The sequence below is a fragment of the Neovison vison genome, chromosome 10 (genome assembly GCF_020171115.1).
Source record: "Neovison vison isolate M4711 chromosome 10, ASM_NN_V1, whole genome shotgun sequence".
NCBI classification, from domain to species: Eukaryota; Metazoa; Chordata; class Mammalia; order Carnivora; family Mustelidae; genus Neogale; species Neogale vison.
In genome coordinates this window covers 49,800,124-49,824,207 of record NC_058100.1, presented here as the reverse complement: position 1 = coordinate 49,824,207, position 24,084 = coordinate 49,800,124, and the positions used below count along the sequence as shown (strand labels likewise).

Here is a 24,084-nt window from a genome sequence, read left to right as displayed (position 1 = left end):
TTTAGCAGTGAATGAGACACACAAAAACACCTGCCCTTCACGAAGCCTACATCCTAGCAACTACTTCAACAATTTTTTTTAATTTCATACTCTCCTACAACTTGAGTTTTTCCTAAGGAACTATCTTAAACTTAATAATTTTAAAAAGTCTCCAAAAAAATGAGGAGTGAAATGGTCTGTTTTCTTGGGCTGATTTTTCAAAGGTACGGGTTAGAAAGTGTTCTCTATTAAAATCTGGGAGTTAAATGTTTTTGTTAAAAATTAATTTTAAAAACTAAAAAAATAACTAAATTCAACTGTGCTTCTTAGTTATCACTTTAAGGTTTTGAAATTTAAAAATCTAAAAATGTTATAGTTTTCTTTGAGATGTGTAAATATAATTTCCCTCCAAAGCATCATGTTCAAATATTCAAAGTCAATATTCTAATTTCAAAGGAGAGGCAAGAGTACACACAGCCAATAACATTCCAGAAAAGAGCCAACTTTGCAAAAGTGGGTTATGTGTGAAAAGTGTCTGTGGGTGAAGGAGGGAACAACACGTCCACACTGTAAGGACAGTTATAATTTAACCATTAAGACACAGGGACCTGGAACTTACCGTTCAGCAAGCTTTCGTGCCTCTTCTGCCAAAAGAGTCATGTTGTTTGGGTCCCCTGTAGACTCCGGCTGAGTGATTGACTGAATTGGAAAAGAGGCACTAATCTTAAAGGACTGAACTATTTAAATTTAATAAAGCAAATGTCAAAACCAAATTTCTATTAGTAAAAAGGATGACTCATTAATTCAAAGATTTTTCATTAAGATCAGCATCCTTGGCTACAGATTATGATTTCTATTTTAACCAAAGGAGAATGGAAGTTTAAGTTGATTAGTGCCATAGAAGGAACAAAGCTAGAGAAAGGACCCAGATGTCCTTTGATTTTTATCCCATTCGTGATAAACTATTTAATGACAACGTTGAGCAACGTGGCTTTCTGGCTCCACGCTTAGAGCCAAAAAGACACAAAGAATCAGTTTCGCTGAACCATTCAGCTGACAGTAAGACTTGCTACAAATTACCAGGGGACTCCTGCGCCCCAGCCTCAGACCTTCCCACTCACCACATTGGCAACAGCAATCTTTGCTTTCTCAAGTTCTTGGGTCGCGATTTCAATCAGCTGCTCTGTGCTCTCTACCCTGGCACGGGCTTGCTCAGCCAAGTTCCCAGTCTCTTCAATGGTATTGCGGATATTCTGTAAACGGCTAATTTGGCTGGATAAGGTGTTATTCACTCTCTGAAGGCGGTCCATCAAATTCTGGTCCACATCTGCAATGGCAGTGCAGAAGAAAATCCATAAATGATCTGAAGGGGTGGGGTACCTATTTCACATGGAATCCGAGGCACGACTTTATTCTTCCGAACACAGATCTTTCTGATAAACTTTCCCTAAACCCATCAGCAGAACTGGTCAGTCCTCACTGTGCCCAATAGCACCCCCACTGTTGAATTTATCACACTGCCTCCCGTTGTGTGTCTGTCTGTCCCACTGGACTATGAGCTTCTCTTCCTTACTCACCACTACATCCCCAGTCTTACACGGTGACTGGCAAAGAGGAGAGACACTCAAGAAATGTCTGAGGAAGAAAGCTTTGATGTTCCAGCACATGCCAGATTTAATCATAAAAATACAATGTTACTGAAAGCATTATCAGCGCTGACAGCTGGAAATTTTACTAAACTAGGGAAAAAGCTAGGTTCAAACCAATGTTGAAGTAAAGGCAAATTAAAGTGAAGGTAAATTAAATTCATTTTGTATTTTAAACTAAATAAAGACTAAATACAGATTCTTGCTGCCCCGTCCAACCCCCTGGCAGAGGCAGGTAATTTCTTTTGTACAGAGTTCTGCTTTTGAATAGGTTTTCAAATTGTTCTTTATTAATTGTGCCCATTCAGCTTAAATCTCATACCAGGGTCTTAATAAAAAAATAAAAGGGTAAATGTATATCCGTGTAAATATAGTTCTGTCATCGTTAAAATTCTCACTTGTCATGAGGGTATATGAATATATAAGAACCATGAAGTCCTATCCAAAATTGATCAGTTCTTATTCCAGCAAAATGCTCAGAGTTGGCATTTAAAGTTTCCAAGGAAAGTGAAAAAGATGAGAGGTCAAAGTTAAGATCAATAAAGTTGAATACAGGTTTGGGAACTAGCATCTGACAAGCAGGGTCACCAAATACACGTGCAAAGTTGGTGCAGTGTGAAACTCGCCTAACTGTACACAGTGGCCTTGTGTGAATGATCAGACAATTCTTTGATAATCTAAAGATTTTTAAGAAAATAACAAAAGACCAAAAAATGTTGAAATCGTAGAAAATCATTTAGACTCAGGAAGCATAAGCAGCCACTGCAGTTATAAAAGACCCTTTCCTTTAGACCTTCAGGAATGTAACAGATACCAATCTCTCTGGCCAGCTTTTTAGAGAAACATCTGGAACTGAAAAGAGAACAGATAACCTAACTGGTAGGATCACTTCGAATGACTTCAAATTGCAAAACCTAATTGCATCATATAATCTCCTTTCAAAGCTGTAGAATAAACACAAGTTTAAACTACAAATAAATACTCAGGGGTAGTTTGAAAGGATAAATCATTGTGAAGATATTCTTATTCTTGGCTAGTTTGAACCCAAGTAAGAAAGGTCAGCCAGGAGCTCCACAAATCAAGTCTTATCAGGAGGAGACTTTAACCCTCATCTCACTATGGTGGCTCCCTGAGCTAGGAGAAGCAGCAGCCTGTTATGTTCCCGCCTTTCAAGTGGCTCAAGGGGAGGTATGACACCCATGGCTTTTGTCAAAGCTTCTGTCCAGTGGAATCACCTGCCTGGGTAGAGGAAAGCAAATGTCATTATGGCCGGAGGAGGCTAGACGTAGCTGGGGCTGCACCAAGATGTGGAATGGTGCTGGCTGACCTCCCTTTCTGGCCTCTGGACTGTTCCCTTGTGCTCCTGGGGTGGGCACCAGAGCTGCGTGCCCGACCCCAGCTCTCAGATGGACTCTGCAGCACTTAAAGATAACCCCATGTTCAATGCTTCAGTGTATATGGCAGGACACATGTGAATTTGTTGTTACAAGGGAATACATTAATGGAAAAATGTGTGTTGCAAGTTTTTGTCAACAAATGAACATCCTAAAAAAAACACTATTGTTTATACAGAACAGGAAACATTTAAATTCTTCTTAATCTATGTTTAATACTTAAAATGTAACAACAACACAAAAGACAAACACATAACTGAAGTTAACATAAACTATTGACCTCTCATTTTATTTTTCATTTTCTAAAAATTTACCTTAGAAAATTTCTGGACGCTCACATAAAAATTAAACAAACTGGCCAAAACCAGATGCATCTCATGACTCCCTTCTTTACTTCAATAATTTTATAAAACCAAAATTATATATATATTAGGGATATCTACAATCAGAAATAAGGAATATACTTAAATTTTGTTGACTATACTCTGACAGGAAGACCTAACTCCTAATGGGTAGATTCATAAACTCAATCAAGAGGTCAGCCATTGTGGTCCCAAGTATCCTAATGTTAATGAACATCTGCTATGAGGGTCTGTGAACACTTTCATCTCGGTGATGGAAAGCCCCCCCCCCCAAAAGTGACCTTAGCCAGATAGTGAGTACTTCGCTAGAAGGAGCACAGTCTTTTTTTTTTTTTTTTTTTTTTTAAGATTTTTTATTTTATTTATTTGACAGAGAGACATCACAAGTAGGCAGAGAGGCAGGCAGAGAGAGAGACAGGAGGAAGCAGGCTCCCCGCTGAGCAGAGAGCCTGATGCGGGACTCCATCCCAGGACCCTGAGATCATGACCCGAGCCAAAGGCAGCAGCTTAACCCACTGAGCCACCCAGGCGCCCTAGAAGGAGCACAGTCTTATATATCTTTTCATTATTGGTGTTCAGCACAATGCCTGGTAGGCACTCAATAAGTGTAGAAAAGGATTTGTCCAAATTTAGGGAAAAAAGCTTAATTCAGAGTAAGTAATAAAAATAAAATATTAGGGGTGCCTAGATGGCTCAGTGGGTTAAGCTACTGCCTTCAGCTCAGGTCATGATCTCAGGGTCCTGGGATTAAGCCCCACATTGGGCTCTTTGCTCAGCCGGGAACCTGTTCCCCACCCCCCCCACCCCCGCCTGCCTCTCTGCCTACTTGTGATCTTTCTCTGTCAAATAAATAAATAAAATCTTTAAAAAAATAAAATATTAAAGTGTGTTAAGGGGTGCCTGCGTGGCTCCATTGGTTGTGTCCAACTCGACTGGTTCAGGTCATGATCTGGGGATCATGAGATCGAACCCCTCGTCAGGCTCTGCACTCGGCAGGGAGTCCGCAGGAGATTCTCTCTCTCCCCCTCTGCCCCTCCCCCTGCTCGCTGGCTCTTACTCACTCACTCTCAAATAAGTAAATATATCTTTTTAAAAAAGTGATTAAAAAAGAAGTAAATAATTTAAAATAACTTTTTCCTACTTGCAAAGTTTTACAAATTCAAGCTCCTTTGAAGTTAATATGGTATTTTAAAATAAACTGTTTTCTAAATCTCAAGCCAATTCCTCTGCTTATCATCTGTCTCATCGGATAATGTACGGGGGAGCAACATAATTTCAAAAGACATTAAATAGGCACATAATATAAAATATATGCTTTTATATGATGTTACTAGCACATCTGCTCCCTTATTAAACAAAAAATTTCATAAGTAGGCACTAACTTCTAATCTTTCATAAATACCAGGTGTTATGTATTTAGTATCTAGCTGTTTAGTCAATACTTGAAGACTACAATTTTTCCTTATGAGGGTCCTTTCTAAGGAAATAAAGCAGTGTAGAAGATAAATTCTCACTCAGTAGACTGACAGAAGAATGCAACTTCAAATTTTCAACTAAAATAATGCACACCCAAAATGCATACCTGTCTTGATTTTTAAAAACTGTTTGAAAACACTTTGTAATGGAACAGATTCAACACTTGGAATTTCAGCATTTAATAGTTTCTGATGTGTTGGGAGAATTATTTTTGCTTACTGTATCTTAAAACATGTTCTTGTATTTTCACATATTGTTTTAAAAAATTCAGATTCTACAAATAGTTTAAAAATTGAAGAAGAATTTTATAAAGCCATACTAAATAATCTTGAACTAGGAGCCATGTCTAAAGACTGGGCCATCTGGCAGGAGTTACCTACTGTTTAACATGTATATACCTTTGATATCCTGGGCCTCTCGAAGGAGGTCCATAACTTCTCTCTCTGCTTCCTTCAGTCTGTCCTCAAAGGCTTGATCTGTCACCACCTCTTCCCCAGTTCCAAGGTTTGCTATGAGATCCTCCAATTCCTGGAGTTTCACTCGATGATCAGCAACCTGAACGTAATCAAGGTAGAAAAGGGGAAAGGCAGCACATGCAAATATTCCTGAAGAACTCAGCGGAACTTCCTGCAGGAATGATCATCAAAGGGGCGCTCACCCTATAAATACGTAGGTCTATATACTCCACATGTTATCTACTTTTAAACAGGTAACGTGGGTAGTTTTTATTTCTCTGGCTTCAAGAGAAAAACTATCAAGCCCATTCCTGTGACATGAAACACTACCTGTTGAGGATTCTCCAGTTCTGACCTCTCCCTTGCATTTTAGATTGCTCTCCTGATACCTCACTCAGCTCTGATGGGTATCTCAACTCAACATCCAAAACTATACTCTTGACTTTCTTCTCTGAAATCTTCTTCCCCTGAGTCACCTCCATTTCAATAAACAATGCCTCCACGTACCTTAAGCAAAAAACCCAAGATGCATCCTTGGTGATTCTCTTTCTCTATCCTTGGCCCCCTCTAATACCCTGCCCCCTCCCAAACATATATACTTACACAGTTCAATCCAGGCTTGCCCTTTTGCCCCACTCCTAACCATCATTCTCCACATAGCAGTCAGAGCATTCTTCTTAAAATATAAACTGGATTTCCTAGCTTAAAACTCCTCAGTGCATTCATGCTGGATATGGAATAAAATCTACATCCCTTCCTGTGGTTGACATGGTGTGACATGAGCTGTCTTACCAACCTCTCCGGTCTTATTACAAACCACTCCCTCCTCACTCAGGAGGCTCCAGACACCCTCCACCTCTGAGGTCCTTGTACCCCACATTCCCTCTGCCTGAAACAGCCTACCCATCACTTCTCATTAGGCTTGTTCCTTCTTATTCTGAAGATCTCACCTTAAATAAATGTCCTCAGAGGACTTATAAAGTCGTTCTCCCAGTTATTCTCTGTTTGTGTTCTTTCTGGCGCTTCTCTTAGTTAGTATTTCTTTATTTAATTTTTATTATTTGTCTCCCAACTGGAACATAAGTCTTTCAGGACAGGGGCCATGCCTATCTTGTTCCTCCTTTGTTCTCCAGTGCTCAGTACACAGGAAGCATCCATTCAAGGTCTACTGAATGAATGAATGATGAATGAATGAACGAGCAAATGCCCTGTGGACAGCTTACCTTATCCTTCACCAGCCGGTAACAGGCTGGACACTCCTGGCAGCCAGGCCAAGACCGATTGTAGAAATAGTTCTCTTCACACTGGTCACAGCGATTTCCCACAAAACCCTGTTTACATTCACAGCGACCATTGTCTTTGCACTGGAGTGAAAGAGATCCCTCGGAATGACAGTCACAGGCTGCAGAATAAAGTAGAAAGAGTCAATAATAGAGAAAGGAAGGGAGAATGCATTGTCTTTTAATTCAGATTGACGTCAGTAAGCTGATGGTACTCTCATCATACGTAGGTATGTTTTTGAAAAACAGGCCAAATTAGAATTCAGATGGTTAAGTCGCTCCGTAGAGAGAACAGAAATTTTTAAGCAAAAACAAGCTTTTAAAAAAAAAAAAAAAAAAAACAAGCTTTAAAGTACAAAGTGCAGCATCCTTCGAGGGGACACATATCCCGTCACTGAGTAATTACAGACATTAGACTATTAAACTCATCAGTGCCATTTCATGCATTTCAAGAATTCTACCATACCTCCATGTCTCTGCTGTTTAATATTTCTCTCATTAAGGAACTAGAAAACCCAAATGCTAATATATATTTTGCATTATTTTATAGTTTGTTTACTCGCTTTGTTCTCGGAACTGGGTCAATGATTTATGCTACATTCCACAGGAGAAATGAAGGAATTCAGAAAGCAAAACACCAAACGGTTCCGAGGCTTCATTCCAGGCAAGTGTTTACGCCAAGGAGAAGCAGATGTGTAGATGCAAGCGTACCAAGAGGGCCCCAAGGGTGGGAAGCGACTGCAGCCGGTAAGCCAGCCAACAAGTGACTGTGAGCAGAGTCTCTCCCTGTCTCATTATCTGCTCTAAGAATGTGATTTTCGTGAAGCACAGTGGGAAAGCCCGGTGATCAAAGGGAGACCTTCCTTGGGAAGACAAAAGACTGGAAAAAGAATCAGAAATGGGACACAAGAAGACATAAATAAGGTGGCTGCCAAGGAACGAGAGAAGCCCTCAAGCCCCAGTTTCAGGAAAGGAGGCTTTTCACAGCCTCAAGCCTCTGTGAGGACTTGGGTACAGCCCCGACTGTCCAAGTCCGTGGTCCTAACTGGAATCAGGCAAGACTCCGAGCACTACGCTCCCAGCTCCTTACGTTTGCAGCCTTCGGGCCCGAAGCCGAAGTGGTTGGGCTCGCAGCGCTCACAGTGCTGGCCTGCGATGCCGGGCTGGCACTCGCACTGGCCGGTGCGGACGTCACACTGTCCGTTGGTGGAACCCAACGCATGGCAGTCGCACCTGCAAATGAACACGTGATGTTTCTCCCGGGAGAAAAACAGACTCTAAGCAAACCTTCCTCCCAGCCCCGCTCAGTGCAGAACTGATGTGATTTGTACCAGAAAACAGAATCCAAAGGGCTGTTAAAACAAAATGGTAAGGGTCATTAAGCACCCGAGGTTCAAGCAATTTCCATGAGTTCTACTCAGAGCCTCTGTTTCGAACCTCACCCACCAACAGGGTTAGTAAAACCACTACAAAGGGGCTCTCCAACCTGGCACCCCCTCGGGGCTGACCAGGAGCTTTGAAAATAGAAACTCCCAGGCTGCCGGCCCCCGACAGCCTGACCCTGAGCGTCTCAGAAAGCGCCTCAGAAGGTGTCACGTCTGAAAGGTCGCCTGGGTGACTCTGACACCTCTCGGGCAGCTTCAGTGCACTCCGCCCTCCCAGGAGCTCCAGTACCACTGTCCAGTACCGCCTCTCCAGCGAGGCGCTCAAATAATTCCTGAGCAAAATCGAGGCGACCGTTACGGGGAACATAAAAACCCATCTCTCACAATGGAAAAACAAAAAACAAAAAACAAAAAAAGCAAAAAGCAGAGCGTCCTTCCCGCCGCGGCCGCCGGGTCTCACCTCTCGCAGCCGCGCCCGCTCTGCAGGTTGAAGAAGCCGGGCTCGCAGGCGCCGCAGTCCCGGCCGGTCACGTGGGGCAGACACGAGCACTGGCCCGTGACGGGGCTGCAGCCGCCCTGCCGCGACGCGGTTCCGTAGGGGTTGCACGCACAGGCTGGGGGAAGAGACGGAGATGCCAGTCACCCGGCAGAAACACTAAAATGTAAGCAGTGCACATTGTTCCGATTGCACTGATCGGCGCAGGAGCCACGAGTGGCCCGTGGCTACCGAGGGCTGGCGACGTGGCCGGTCTCCAGAGGGGCTGTGAATGGGAAACACACGCGGGATTCTGACAAGCTGGTTCGCAGGACGCTGAATGCGGCTCTCCATCGTTTTTAGTGGATGACTCATGGAAATGATACTATGGTAGATATATCAGAGTAAATAAAATACAGGACTTAAAGATAAACTTCATCTGTTTCTCTTTGTTTTGATGTGTCTACGAGAAAACTTCAGTTACACGAGTGGCTGATACTACGTTTCTGCTGAACAGTGCTGCGTTAGACCAAGCATCCGTAAATCTCTCAAGCGACTGCAAGATGAATTCTCAGAATAAATGAGTACGGCTGTAACAGAACCCGGCCCGGTGAGATTACCTTTGCATTTGTCTGCCGGGTTGGGAGCCAGGGGATTTCCAAAAAACCCATCTTTGCAGCGGTCACAGTAGAAGCCAGCAGTGTTATAGATGCATTTCAGGCATTCTCCTGTCAAGCGATTGCAATTGCCGACGGCATTGGGGTCGATGTTGTCATTGCACTGGCAGAGGCGGCAGAGCCTCACAGGGCCGTTTCTCCCCAGAGGGTCTCCAAAGTAGCCATCGTCACAGAGCTCGCACCTTTTACCTGCACATGAGACAATCTGCTGTCATGCAAGACAGGCCTCGGACGTTCCTGGTGCTACTGCGCACAAGCAGCCTGGTTCCCAAGCGCGCAGGTGAACCATCAGGTGGGGGGCAACATGACACAGTGGACAGGCCACCAGCCCCGGAGAGCAGCGGACCGGGGCTGCAGTCCTGGCTTGGTGCCAGACCAGTGGAGTGACTCTGGGCACATCACCATTTTGCCATCACAAAGACAGCAGGTGCTCTGCCTACTGCACTTCACCTGTCCTGTGGACTAGCTGTCATCGTGCATTCAAAGTGCTTTGTACATGAGTCGGGCTCAGGCCCAAGGGACAGCGCACCCATATGTTTGTTTTGGTTTATGATATTAAAAGAGATGAAGTGCCCCTGAGTACCATCAGTTTCCTATACAACAGAGCGAGCAGGACAACCTCCCTAGAAAAGACAAGACATGGGCTAATCCTTCATTGAGCTCTGTCAACTAGTACAGAATCAGAGTCTCTTCGAAGATAACTCAGAGACTGCCATTTGCCTCCAGCTTCTATTATAGCAAAGGGACCAGAGAGGTTAAGTAACTTGCCCGCAATCACACAGCTAGAATCCAGGACTCTTTCCAGCCTACTCACTGCTCCTCCTCCTTCCTTTTCCACTTTCCCATCATTATTAGCTCAAGCTGGAATCTTAATATCTTTGTAGCGGACAGGGAATGAATTAACTTAAGCTCCTGGAGAAATAAAAGTTTGCTCATTGGCTCATTTAATGAACATTTGCTGAGCATCTCTTACACATAAATGCTGTTCTAGATTGTCGGGATGATGTGGTGAACAAGGTAGACAAGATCTCTACTTTCACGGAGTTTACGCTATAGTTGGGGGAGAGCAATGCACAGATCCCTAAATAAAAAGATTATTTTGGATGGGGATAAGCATAACAAATTAAACAAAACAGGGCAACATGATAGAGTGACAGGGTTAAGGGCTACTTCGCTGGGTGGTTGGAGAAAGCTCTGTAGAGAAGAGATACCTGGGATGACAACGGAAAGATAGGAAAACAACAACAACAAAAAACAGCCATGCTAATATCCAAGGAAAGAATGTTCCAGAAAAACACGATAAGCTTATGGAAGTAGTAAGAGCCAATCATGTAGATCATAGTATTAAAAAAAAAATCTGGTTTAAATTAAGGTGCAATGAGGTGATATTAGAGGGTTTTTAAAGTGACATGCCCTGATTTACATTTTTTTAAAGATTTATTTATTTGAGAGAGAACGAGTGGGGGGCAGAGGGAGAGGGAGAAGCAGACTCCCCACTGAGCACAGAACCCTGACACAGGGCTTCATCCCAGGATCCCACGATCATGACCTGAAGCAAAGTCAGATGTTTAAGGGACTATGCCACCCAGGTGCCCTCGATTTTCATTTTAAAAGGATTATCCTGGCAGCGGTGTGAGAATGGACTGCAGGGAGACCCATGAGGAGGCTCTTCTAGGCGAAAGACCACAGTGTGTGGACCAGGGCAGTGGCAGTGGAGGCCGTGAAACTCAGTCAGATGTGAGATCGAGCCTGTCACACGTGCTGGCTGACTGCTTCCAGGAAATAAAAGAAAGAAGAATCAAGGACAAGCCTAGGATTTTGGCTTATAGCCGGAGCAACTAGGTGAATGGTAGTCTTTTCAGAGATGAATAAGACTGGGGGAAGGACAGGGTTGGGATTGAAGAAAAAGGGAAGATGTCAAAGATTTAGCTTGGATTTGCTTAAATTTGTGATGCCTTTAGCCATCTGACTCAAGCGGAAAATTAAAAAGACAGGTTCAAATTAGCAAGACCTGGAGAGAGTTTAATAAAGATACCAACTATACGAGTGTGGGCAGGGTGTAAGCAATCCCAGGGGACAGGGCAGCCCCGGGGGTAGCGACTATGGGGCTCTATGACTTGGGCCTCAGGGGCTGGGTGGAGGGAGCAGTTAAGCGGAACCTCACGTGAGAAAGGGCTGTTTGGAGAAAGCCAGCTTCAGGAGCTGAGAACCCTGAGGAAGGTGACTAAGCCACAAGGACCCCCCTTGACCCCAGAGGGGGCCTTGGACTAAAAACTCTGCCCCTCCCCTCCAATCCTTCTCAGGATGTAGGTTCTAGGTGCTTCCTGCTCCCTGAACACAAACGGAGGGCCCATGTGATGCGTGCGTACAGGTGCCCTGGGGTGGAAAAAATGAAGAAAGGATGTGCAGGGGCAAATGGAAGGCTTGCAGCCCACCAGCCAAGCAAAGACGGTGAGTAGGTTCTGGTGCTCAGCAGAGAGTGTGGTTGGGACCTAAGACAGATTTTTTCAGGAGGCACAGAAAGTCTTTTGAAGCTAGAAGACAAGATCTATTCACCTGAGGGGAGAATACAGATGAAGTGGACATGGGAGTCTCAGGCTGAGAATCAGAAGTGATAAAAGGAGCCTCAAGAGAAGAGGGACGGAAAGAGACCCAAGAGAGGGCCGCGTCCCCAAAGACAAGAGGAGAAATGTGTGGGGCGGAGTGTGAGCAGTCACCAGGGTCCCACGTTGCTGAGACCGGGTCAGAGGAGGACGGAAAACTGACCCCTGCGTTTGGCAAACGGTGGTCGCTGGTGGTCACGGCTGAGCCGAACAGAACAGAACGGAACCTGTGGCCGGGGGCGGGCTGGGCGAGGAAGAATGGACACTACGCGGGCCCTTCTTGTCTCTGGTGTGAGCAGTTATCAGACCCTCACCCAAGATCCTTCTCCAGACCATGATTAGGACAGCATGTCAGCTTTGCTCTTTCATAGGATCACTTGGCCATTCTAGATATGATCTATATTTAAAATGCTTTGAAACCTGTTTTGAATAAAACTTTTTCTTTTTTTTTAAATCTGGTAGAAAACCTAAAACAGGGGTGCACGGGAGCCCATGGAAAACTTTCATGCCAAAGTACCTTCTGGCAGTAACAGCTAAGCTATCCTTTTGTCTCAGAGTCCAGGATGTAGGTTCAAGTCCTGGATGTACTACTTACATGACTCTGGACAAGTTATGTACTATTTTTTTTTTTTTTTTTTGCCTCAGCTTTCCTGATCACCCTCTCCCCACCCTGGGGGAGGCATTGTTCCTTCTCCTCTAGCATGGTCTTAAAATTATCTGTGTTTCCAGCTATACTTTTAGCCCTTGAAGAGCAGGGACCATCTCTTATTCATTTCTGTATTCCCAATGCCAGGCACTCAAATAAATGTGATGAAAAAAAAATCATCATCATCATCATTATTATTAATTTGCCTCAAAAGATCATTTTAAAGATCAAACGTGAAGCACAGCACGTGCGCGGAGCTCAGGGGCTACATGTAGGCAGTTCTTCTGTTCTTCAGTTGTCTTCTAAATGAAAAACATCTTACTCTGTATCCGCCAACTCTACTCTTTAGCCAAAAAATATCTGCATTCATTCAACAAGCATACATGTCAGGTGTTATTCTGGGTGTTGGAATACAAAAGTCAATGGAACAGACAAAAGTCCCTGCTGTTGCGGAGCTTAACAGGTGTTGGGGGTTAGAAGGGGGAAGACAGACAATAAACAAATGAATAAACAGAAAAATACCAAGTGGTTAAAAAGTGCTATGAAAAAAGGAAAGCAGGATATAGGACTAACGAGTGACGGCATCATCTTCCGCAGGGTCGATGCTGCTTTGCACGTGGACCTCCACACACCCATGAACACCCGCAAGTCAGATGATAACTAACAAAACAAAACATACCTCAGCAGTCTTGTGTGAGAGAATCTGGTTACAGACTAACGAGTTTACAACATTTTGCAAGATCTCCTAGAGGACACTCCGTCGCTCCAGCATGGATCCCAAGTCACCTCGACTCACCATTTGTCTTCTTCAGCATGGCCAGGAGAACATCTCCAATGCTTAACTTAGTTTTAGCCTTGCAGTCAACCCAATGGACCAACAGAATGAGCAAACGGATCTCTCATCAAAATGCCATATTAAGTACATCTAAGAAGAGAATCTGCAGGGGGATGCTTGCTATATGCTGCGGCAGCAGAGTGGAAAAAAGGTCCTAACAACTGAGGGAGTGGTGTAGGGCGGGTTCACCGCAGAAAGTGATGTTTCAACCCAACTCCAAAGTAAAGATCGGAGTTGAACAAGAAAAATGAGGCCTGGGTGGAACAAGTTGGGGTAAAATGTTCTAAAAAAGGCAGACTGTGCATAAAAGGACATAGAGTGTGGCTGACCTGATGGATTACAAGAAGCCCAGGACAGCTGCAGCGGAGACCACAAAGGCAACAGAGGGTAACGGGGAATGAGATCGGAGAAATCCATCTATGAGCCGCTGATGGGCCACTGTTTTATACTACACGTATACAAAGAGTAAAAAATCTGAAAGTCTACACTGGTTTCTACTTCTTATTTTCTCAACTCCCTTAAGCCAATGATTGACTCCCTCTGTGCCGCGGTGCCCTTGAGCTCGTGTGGGGTCGGAGGAGTCGAGAAGAGAAGATGGCGTATTTTGATGTTTCCCAAGGATTAAAGAGTGTTTTGATGAAGTACAAGAGATACAAATTATTAGCTGAGTGGGTTTTTTGTCTCACTTATTTCCAGGCAGGGATATCTTTTGAAGAAAAAGTCTGTGTCAGGGGTTCTATCAGAAGCCTCGCCAGAACCTCGCCATTACATGGAGGCTGAAGTCAGTGGAGGACCAGTCACCAGTGACCTTGGTCTCCTCAGTCAGTCAGCAACACTGTTCCTTGAGTAGCTAGGAAAGATCAAGTTTCAGGTTCTTATCAAAAAGTAAGGCTCAGAGAAAAGGAACAGATGTCTACCCAAAGCTATAAAAATATTTTTTCCTGGGCACCCAGGTGGCTCAGTGGGTTAAAGCCTCGGCCTTCAGCCCAGGTCATGATCCCAGAGTCCTGGGATCGAGCCCCACATCAGGATCTCTGCTCAGCAGGGAGCCTGCTTCCCTCTCTCTCTCTCTCTCTGCCTGCCTCTCTGCCTACTTGTGATCTCTGTCAAATAAATAAATCTTTTAAAAAAAAATAAAAATAAAAAATATTTTTTCCTAACTAAATGTGAGGGGCTCTGATGCACTGAAAGGACTACTGAAGAAAAAACAAAATGAATTTAAGAATTTAAAAAGTACCACTTTATATCAAGAATCCCAGGACAGCCTCACAAACTAAAAATCAAGCGTTGGTTCTCATCTTGGGTGGGAGAGCGTATGGGGGTGGTCATGAGCTCCTCCAAGGACCAGCCAGGCAGCTTGGACATGTGAGTGACTTCATGTCTCTGTGCCTCGGTGTTCTTAGCTGTAGTATGGGGATCCCAGCAGAACCCACGTCAAGGGGCTGTGAAGATCACTGAGGCAGAAGGTGTACAGTACTTAGAGAAGTACACGGCTGTAAATGTGTTAGCTATTTGTATCTGATGTGCATTTTATGAATCCATAATAAATCTCTTTCATGCACAACTTTTGCCCGCTTAGATGACTGTAATCACGGCGCCAAACAGCCCAACAAAATCTGCAAGTCCCCCAGGCTCTGGGCCCTAATGTATTTTCGTCAGAAGCAACACGGACTGACCAGTGGTGCCGGTAGGACAGTTGGTGCACACCACCTCCTGCGTCTTGGGGACGACGGCGCAGCTGGAGCCCCCAGGGCACGGGCAGGGCTGGCAGTCGGAGGAGGTGCCCGAGGTGGGATCGCCGTAGTACCCGTCGCCACACTTCTCGCAGTGGGGGCCGGCCGTGTTGTCTCTGCAGTCACAGACGCCTGTGTGGAGAGGGGGTGTGAGGAAACAGGCAGGTGTGCCAGCAGGTGAGACCAGGGGCCCTTTCCCGCCCGTCCCCTGCAGAGGATTTCAGTCCGGCGGCCCCCGGAGTCGCTGTCTCACCTGTCTCGGGGTCACAGGTCTCGCTGTGTCCGTTGCAGGTACAAAGCACACACGGGCTGTACGGCCCGAGACTCGGAGTCTCTCTTCTGTAGCCCGAGAGGCACATCTCACAGAACTGCCCGCCGTATCCCACGGGACAGGTGCAGGACTCCACCCAGGCGGCAGGTACCCCGGGCCCCGGGCGAGCGCTGGTCAGCGTGACGTCATTCAAATACCCGGCACCTGCGCGTGGTGCAGATCAGAGAGTCAGTGAACGCGCTGCTGTGTTCCAAAAGCTTACAGAAAGGTAATAAAGCTAAAGAGGAATCAGACACAAAATTCCAGAGACAATCAGCTATTGGCTGAACTCATCTATTGGGGGAGAGAACTAGAAAACAGCATTCACGACAGTCACAGGGCACGCGGTGCTGAGCATCTGCAAGGGCAGGACAGCAAACACACCTTAAACACACACCCAACCAGCTCTGTGGGGTTTGACACGTGTCTCAATCACCCATAGATAAAAGTAAAGGCGCCAGACAGTATTTTGGGCCAAGGGGAGATCAGAGCAAGAATGCAGGAGACAAGAAGAGTCCGTAGCCATTAAGCAATGTTTCTCCTCTTTGGCTACAAAAGCAGGCCCTGACTGTAGAGGTCAGGGGTAAGAGAGCAAGGAACACACCTGCCAGCAAGCTGCACTCAATGATACCTTTTTTGGCCCCGCAGAAAATAGGAAAAACTGGTGACCAAGTTTTAATATTCAGGGCTACTTTGGCAAACGTACAATTACACAAAAGCCAGTGTGTCATATGTCACAGTGCCTCCCCGCTTCCAGAAGAAAATTGAAATAGAGGAAGCCGTGAACTGGTTTAGACCAATCGGTCATCCAACCCAACAGGGCCCGTGACGGCCTCAGCAGGAACATGCCACCAAGAGGCAGTCCTTAATTACATCACCCTTTCCCTATGTCGTGAAATTTCACCTGCCTTTTATAGAATCCTTAGAAACTGACCACCTCAGGCTGAAGGACATCTCTTCTATGACTGCTCTGAACTTAGCTACTTTTAATACATTTATGGATTTTGTCAACAACGAGATCAGGAGATATACCCACTGGGTGATATGCTCCCAATTCTAACCATTCTTACGTCTCCCATCCTAAAAAGCACTCTTGTTCTCATCGAGTCCCTACTCCTGAATGATAATCCATCTCTTCTCCTTCCCTTACAGCCAAACTTCTTTAAAGAATAAGCTTTATTTTACTTCTTCACCTTCAAATTACTTGTCAAAGCCCTGCAGCGTAACTTCACTTTCAACACTTCTTTAAAAAAAAAAATCACCAATGATTCCTTAGTCCCCGATCCGAAATCCAATGGCACCATCTTTAAAAACCCATTCATTATTTCTCTTCCTTAAAATTCTTTTTTCTCCCTTAAGTCTCAACACATGGCCCTTAGATAACTATGTTTCTGGGGTAGTCAACCTTTCAACTCTAGATCTCCAGTCCTAACTTATTCCTAAGCCCCAGACCGTTATTTCTAACAACATACAAGGTACTTTTGTCTGGATAGTCACGTAGGCATCCAAGCTGCAGATATGACTCACCACACCACACCACTGCCCCTCTGACTCCACCCAAAAAGCCTGAGCTTTCTTACAGAAAAAGGTCCTCATTAAAAAAAAAAAAAAAAATTATAAGGAAGGATTTTAAAGGCATATTGAAAACAGCTCTGTTTAACATGATGATGAAACTTCACTCAGGAATTTATAGTTTTTCATGATTTAGCTAATAGTTTATAGGGCTTGATAATTAATAGCAATAAATAGAAAGAAAGAAAGGTTAAGCATGTGAGCTGGCAGAACTACATGTAAGATTCTTAGACTATGTTTAGATATAAAGTCACCTCATTAGTCTTAATCATTATAAAACAATGCCATTTACTAATTCTAGCAAATTTTCTCCAGGTCCTTGAAAGTGGTTTAACAAGTGCATTAATTTTATACATAATTCATGTATTCTGAGATAATTCATTCACTTCTATAGGACCAGTGCTATAGTATTGGGACTTTAGGGACCAACTCTTGCATTACGCAGACGCTTCTGCCCAATCATCTTAATGTTCTCAAATTATATCATAACTTACTTCTCTCACTATACGTCCCACGGATTTTGATAGAGGTCAAATTGTTTAAGAGCTTCTGAAATTCGAAAGGGGAAAGAGGAGGCCTCCAAGGGTAATCTGTTGCTTCATGGAGCCTAGAGAGAAAGAAAGGGCCACATTAGCCTCTGTCAGGACAGCTGTGGGTGCTGAGAAAGCATTTCGTATGCATTTCTGCCACCAATAGTGCAATGCTCTGACAATCTAACCAAGTCAGAAACGGGTCTGTTGGTTTAACAGTACAGCTGGAAAGAGTACAGTAAATAAAGGGAAGGTTTCCTCTTCCAAAGTCACCTTTATAACGCAAACTTTTTTTTTAAAAGATTTTATTTATTTGACAGACAGAGATCACAAGTAGGCAGAGAGGCAGGCAGAGAGAGAGAGGAGGAAGCAGGCTCCCTGCTGAGCAGAGAGCCCGATGCGGGGCTCGATCCCAGGACCCTGAGATCATGACCTGAGCTGAAGGCAGAGGCCTAACCCACTGAGCCACCCAGGCGCCCCTCCAAACCTTTTTCTTCAACAACTTGAGGCCTGATAAGCTTAGGTAAAGAAACCACTTTTACAACTCCGCTCAAGTCAGACTTTACAAAGAAGACCATCTTACCTGAAGACGTATTTCACAGTGGTCTCGCTCGGATAGGCATTGCCCTGAGCGATCAAGGGCACGGACACCCTCAGGCCGGCTCCCTCGAGCACCAGGTCCTCTGCAGAGAGGCGAGTATCTCGCCTATCCACCCGGAAGGAGAAGGAGAGGTTCTGACCGTAACTGAACACCTGCTTGCCCAAGAACTTAGCTGCAAACAGACACAGTGGTGGGCGAGGTGAGGAGGAGCGTAGACAGGAGCGCTCCTCACGCCAGACTGCCGCTGTGCCTGACTTACCGGGAGCAATGAAGTACCTAGGGAAGTAGCTGTCTGAGATGACGGCGATATCCTGCCTCTCAGAGGACCACTGCAGCGACGCTTCCGAGCCGTCCCTCTGCTCCACGCGCCACCCATCTTCATCTGCAAGCACAGGAAGGAAGCACATCACGCTGTGAGCATCCTGAATTCAGGTCCTTTATACAACACCAACAAACACGGAAAATCACCAATAAGTACTTCTGAATACACAGATCCTACGACGGTACCTGTGTGTGCTTACCCTCAAGCTATATTTTGATTTTACAAAAGTTTATACTATAGTAAACCCTAAATCCATATGTTTTCATTAAATTGAAAAGCCAAACAGGGGACGCCTGGGTGGCTCAGCTGGTTAAGCCGCTGCCTTTGGCTCAGGTCATGATCTCAGGGTCTTGGGATCGGGCCCCAAATCAAGCTCTCTGCTCAGTGGGGAGCCTGCTCCTCTCTCTCTCTCTCTCTTTCTCAAATAAATAAGTAAAAATCTTTAAAAATAAATAAAAAATAAAAAGCCAAACAGAGAGCCAAAAAAATCATTAACATTTAAAAACAGAATGTTGCCACCATCAAAAAATCCTCAAAAAGTTACTCATTTTAAAAAAAATACCATTAAGTCCAGTCTCCTAATTCTGGGAGACAGAAGGGAAGGTCCAAATTACCGATCTGAAAGGTAGAGGTTATCGGATAGACGCTGTAGCCAACAGCATTAGTACAGACAGAAGAATGCCCGAAGCAGAAGCAGGGTGTGCAACCCCTCGGGTTGGAGGGTTCCAGATTAAAAAATCCAGGTTTGCATCTGAAAAACATAAAGTATAATCAGGAGTTTCTTGGACTTGAAATATGAGACCAGAAGAAAACAGTACGGCCAGAGGAAGAATGAGCTTACCTCTCGCAGCTGAAGCCTTCGACGTTGTCTTTGCAAACACATCTTCCGGTTTCAACGTTACACTCGTCCACGCTGCCGGAAGGATTGCAAGAGCACGGCCTGTGGATGGAGAAAAGAGTAAAACAGAGAGAGAAGAGAACTGAGAGAGAAATTCCCTTTTGTTGGACATTGTTAATATTTTTTTTTAAAGGAAAACATAAAGAAGCAAAAGGAGTCCTAAACTCAGGTTCATGTCTGGATTTGGTTTCAATCAGGGATATACCTATCACATTTCCATACTAAAAACCCTGCTTCAACTGAGTTACAAACCAAACCCGGACCATATTTACAGCCAGAAGTTCTTGACAATTACTGGGGGGCAGAAAACGTTTATAATGTTGAACACAAGCCACGAGGACTCTTGTTCTTGATCAACCGCGTTTAGAACCTGCCCCCTTTCCCTGGGTTTGAAAAGTCTTACCTGCACCCTGCCTCGGTGAGAGAATGGTACCCGGGCTGACAGCGGTCACACTTATCACCCATCACTCCCGGCTTGCAGCTACACCTGCCGTAACTGTCACACTGTGTGCTCAGAGAACCTAAAGTTTAAAGAGCTTGTCAACGACCAGAAATGCAAGTAAATATGTCAAAGAAAACAAAAAAATGGGTAACAAAAAACAATGCCTGAAACCCAAGATGTCATCTCTAGATGATTACCGAGAGAAGAAAGATCAAACTGTAAATCCTAATAATCTCAGAATCATATCCTTTCGAGCCATACCATTTTAACCTCACAGACACACACCCGGCTCATCAATGTTGAGAAGCAAGTGTGCCTGCACCCAGGGATAAACGGCTCCCCAACCCAGTCACTTCTCTATGGACAAGCCCAGGCTCCTTAAGGCCCACGTCTAGAATTTACGTATCTACAGGCACAGCAACATAAAGGTCAGACTCTGGAAAGAGGAGAGCAGACTCAGAGCATTCTACATCTCTGAGCACACACAACACGCCGGGGAAAGTCCAGCCCTTTAAGGATCGTGAACGAAACAAAATTATTAACGAGCAAGAACTCACAAAGCAGCTAACCTTTTCCAGTCAAAGTTCATATGGTCTCTAGGATCGGGTTACTAATTATTTACACAAAACCATGACTCAGGCCAAGCCCACACTTATTTATATACACCAGCAAATCACTGAGAGGTTGAACTTGGTTAAAGAGAGTGGAGGTGGGGAGGGTCAGGCACATCCTGTGTCATTTGCCTGGGACAACACTGCACACACTTCCACTCTTCCCCTGCGCAGGTGCCTAGGAAGCAGAGCTTTGTTTTCTGGGGGGGTGCGGGGTTTTGTCTTTCAATCCGTCAGGCTGATGCTGGCTTTGACTGTCACTTACCCACGGGACTACAGTGACAGGGCGAGCAGGCTTCGCTGTTCCCGAGGCGGAAGAAATTCTCCCGGCACCTCTCACAGTTGGCGCCATCTGTGTTCCCTTGGCAGTTGGTACAGTGGCCCCCGTGGCCGGTGGACCGGTAGAGTTCAGGGTCAAAGTAGCACTCCTGCGAACGGCCATTACAGTCACAGGCTGTTGGCCAAAAAACGTATGAGTGATGTCAGATCCGCATTCCTTGGCTGAACGGCATTTCAAAAGGCTCTGAGCAAACCAAATCACCATCTCCCACGTCTCTGGGGCACAATGGAGGCCGGAATAAGAACGCCCACTTGAGGCGTTGTTCATTTGAAAACAAAACCAGGAGGTCAATGAAGGGTTTAGATAGTCAGGCTATCAGTTTACCCCGGGATGGTCTCCACACAATTCACGCCATCGTAAAATACAAGGAATTCCTGTACTTAGGAATCTCCAGGCAATTGTTTATATACAAGTGAAAGGCAAGTCAAATTGCAATTTTTCCGAATCTTTATCCTTCGTTCTAATACCAACTCCAGCTACAGGGAACACGTTTATATTCAGGCTTTAATCTACCTTAACTCTTCAGGTCCCAATTGAAATAAGATACTAACTTTCTAAGTGCCAGATTGCTTGCAAGGCCAGACTGGCGTAACCTGATACATACGGGTTAAATGAGCGCCTCTGTGGAAGGAAGCAGCACTGAAGAAAAATCTAGCTTCACTAGACAAGTCTGTCTCCTGGGGAGCCACAAAGCCAACAGGGTCCTCCGTTAAGTAACTATGTTCCCTGCGGAACACAACTATATTTTAAGAACAAGTATATGTAGTCACAGAACTTCTTTTCTGTGTTTATAATAAGTGTATTTTCTTAGAATTACTGATGTCACACAAAATACCGGCAGTATCTTGAGCACTAAATACAGTTTTATTTGATTTCAGATAAACCAAGTTGTTTTAAAGAAATGTTTGAATAGGGCGCCTGGGTGACTCAGTGGGTTAAGCCTCGGCCTTCGGCTTAGGTTGTGATCCCAGGGTCCTGGGACTGAAGCCTGCCTCAGGCTCTCTGCTCAGCAGGGAGCCTGCTTCTCAGGCTCTGCCTGCCTTTCTGCCTACTTGTGATCTGTCAAATAAATAAATAAATAAATCTTTAAAAAAGAAAAGTCTGAATATATACGTTTTCTTTCTCGTCACCTCCCCTTCTTTATAATCAGTTCTTTCACAGTATTATACTTGAAAACTTTTTAGCAACTTGAGTCACTGGCACCAAAAGCTAGCGTTGTGTTAAGTAAGTTAGAGAGCTCCCTTTCCACTTCTCATCTCTCAAGTCTCCCTAGATGATCCCGCACATCCCAGCCCCGGCCAAAACCAGCCCACCCCCACCTAAACACTTTGGGGCCCTGGGACCATGTAGCAGAACAGTCCCCTTGTCTACACAGTCCTAACCCACAGGTAAAGCAGGCACTGTGTCTCCTGGGGAGCCACAAAGCCAACAGGGTGCTCCGTTAAGTAACTATGTTCCCTGCGGAACACAACTATATTTTAAGAACAAGTATATGTAGTTCTTACTCTCTCTCACCAGCAACTGGTAAGAGAGAAGGCTGTAATCTTCTCTTCTCCAACCCCAGCCTCCTGACAATACTGAAGTACTGTCCCAACAGCCAGAAACTTAGTGCTGAAGGGACCCAAGGAGGAAGGCAGGTTGATTTGGTTCCTTATCAAAGTCCTTTAGAAACAGTATTGGGTTCACTTGCCAGTCTGGAACATTTTCATAATGTTCCTAGAGAGACTCAAGATATGACCCCATCAGGGCACCCCAGTGGCTCAGCTGGTTAAGCCTCTGCCTTCAGCTCGGGTCATGATCTCAGGGTCCTGGGATCGAGGCCCGCATTGGGCTCTCTGCTCAGCGGGGAGCCTGCCCCTCCCACCCCCGCCTCTCTACTTGTGGTCGCTCTGTCAAATAAATAAATAAAATCTTAAAATTTAAAAAAAAAAAAAAAAGATATGACCCCCGTCACTAAGCAAAGTACTTTTCAAACACATGCGTACATTTATTGAAATGTCATGTCTTGGGGCATTTCACTGTTTCCGTTAAGACCTTTATCGTTCAGCTTCTCACACTAGCTGTTGCAGTTCAGTCAAGGACTGAAGCTCAAGCAAGCGCCTAGGAGTCCTAGAGGGGGCTGTATGATTTATCTTCAAATCTGGGATTTGCTGAGGAAAAGGAAAGATAAGGAAACCTGCTCTAAGGCAACTAAGAGAAATAGTCCTGAGTCAAGATACTGGTTGTTTCTCAAGGTTTCTGCCAATAATTCCAGTGAGCTCAGAGGGTCTCTCTTATTCCTTTACCAAGGGTATATAATAGGGGTACCTGGGTGGCTCAGTTGGTTAAGCGACTGCCTTCATGATCCTGGAGTCCCAGGATCGAGATCCGCATCGGGATCCCTGCTCAGGAGGGGATCTGCTTCTCCCCCTGACCCTCTCTCCTCTCATGCTCTCCCTCTCTCTCATTCTGTCTAATAAATAAATAAATAAATAAATCTTTAAAAAAAAAAAAAGAAGAGTATATGATAAGAAATATTTATAAGGTCATAAAAAATTATAGCTGCTTTAAAAGTGTCTAATTTTTAAGTCCTTGACAAAGCATAATTACATAGCTTCATGGTTCCTTTCTCCTGAGGCTTCTTTCTCTGTCCAGAATAAACCAAGACACTACTAAGGGATAAAACAAGGTGCAGCCTTTTTGCTTTTTCCCTTCTCTAGAAATACTAAGATCTACTTTCCTTCCCAAAGCCACCCACCTCTACACGGGAGGAGCAGGAAAAGTCTCCCTGCTGTGCTCTTTAGTGAAATAAAGGAAGAATAATTTTGAGAAATAATTTTTTGAATGGCAGCCTTAGTCCAGAACTCAATGTACTGAACCCATGTTCATCAATGACCCTGACTGCTGGTAGGAAAATATTTTAACGCGCAGTTAAGGCAAGACTAGATAAACCGTATCTTGTAGTAGGCTACACTGGCCTCGCACTTGGATCCAAGTGAAGTTCCAAACCTTGGAGATGCTGCTCCCACTCTTGATACTGAAACTGAACAAAACGAAACGTGCTTTCTATTCGTAGCCAACTGCCTTCATCTATGATTTTCCTCCAATGGGCGTACAGGTTACCATTCTACGCTTTCCGATTACAGAAGCAGCACTGCCTTTCAGAGTTCTCCTTTCAAGGAGGAACAGAAGGAAGTCCCCCATTCCTTCTCCCCACTCTGGAAGTCCTCAAGATCATTTAGTGACGGAGGCCAAGGGGACTCACGCAGGCACTCGCTGGCACTCTCCGCAGTTGCCCTCCTCCACGGCCGGTCGTTGAAGAAAGGCAGGCACTTCTCACAGTCCACCCCGTAAGTATTATGTTTGCAATTACACACCAGCTTGTCAAACTCATTCTTCACACACTCACTTGCATGGCCGTTGCATTTACACCTGGGAAGAGAACAGACAGAAATATGAAATGGTCACCAAGTCCCAGAAATGGATGCAGAAAAAGGAGGTACAAAGAGAACTAAACACAACTTACTTATTTT

At 44.8% G+C, this 24,084-nt stretch overlaps 1 protein-coding gene across 1 annotated transcript in view; it reads right to left on the bottom strand.

Moving 5' to 3' along the window:
* The window catches only part of LAMC1 (laminin subunit gamma 1), a 126,230-nt gene that overhangs the window by 13,696 nt on the left and 88,450 nt on the right, over nucleotides 1–24,084 (bottom strand). The window contains exons 4-20 of the mRNA XM_044267263.1: nucleotides 23,817–23,983; nucleotides 20,498–20,686; nucleotides 19,583–19,700; nucleotides 19,123–19,221; nucleotides 18,896–19,032; nucleotides 18,219–18,341; nucleotides 17,942–18,131; nucleotides 17,323–17,435; nucleotides 15,200–15,421; nucleotides 14,890–15,078; nucleotides 9,073–9,318; nucleotides 8,438–8,591; nucleotides 7,683–7,825; nucleotides 6,536–6,714; nucleotides 5,256–5,412; nucleotides 1,101–1,306; nucleotides 599–678 (exon numbers count right to left, since the gene is read on the bottom strand). Of these exons, the coding sequence (XP_044123198.1) occupies nucleotides 599–678; nucleotides 1,101–1,306; nucleotides 5,256–5,412; nucleotides 6,536–6,714; nucleotides 7,683–7,825; nucleotides 8,438–8,591; nucleotides 9,073–9,318; nucleotides 14,890–15,078; nucleotides 15,200–15,421; nucleotides 17,323–17,435; nucleotides 17,942–18,131; nucleotides 18,219–18,341; nucleotides 18,896–19,032; nucleotides 19,123–19,221; nucleotides 19,583–19,700; nucleotides 20,498–20,686; nucleotides 23,817–23,983 (2,712 nt within the window). The remainder of the gene's footprint in view (nucleotides 1–598; nucleotides 679–1,100; nucleotides 1,307–5,255; nucleotides 5,413–6,535; nucleotides 6,715–7,682; nucleotides 7,826–8,437; nucleotides 8,592–9,072; nucleotides 9,319–14,889; nucleotides 15,079–15,199; nucleotides 15,422–17,322; nucleotides 17,436–17,941; nucleotides 18,132–18,218; nucleotides 18,342–18,895; nucleotides 19,033–19,122; nucleotides 19,222–19,582; nucleotides 19,701–20,497; nucleotides 20,687–23,816; nucleotides 23,984–24,084) is intronic.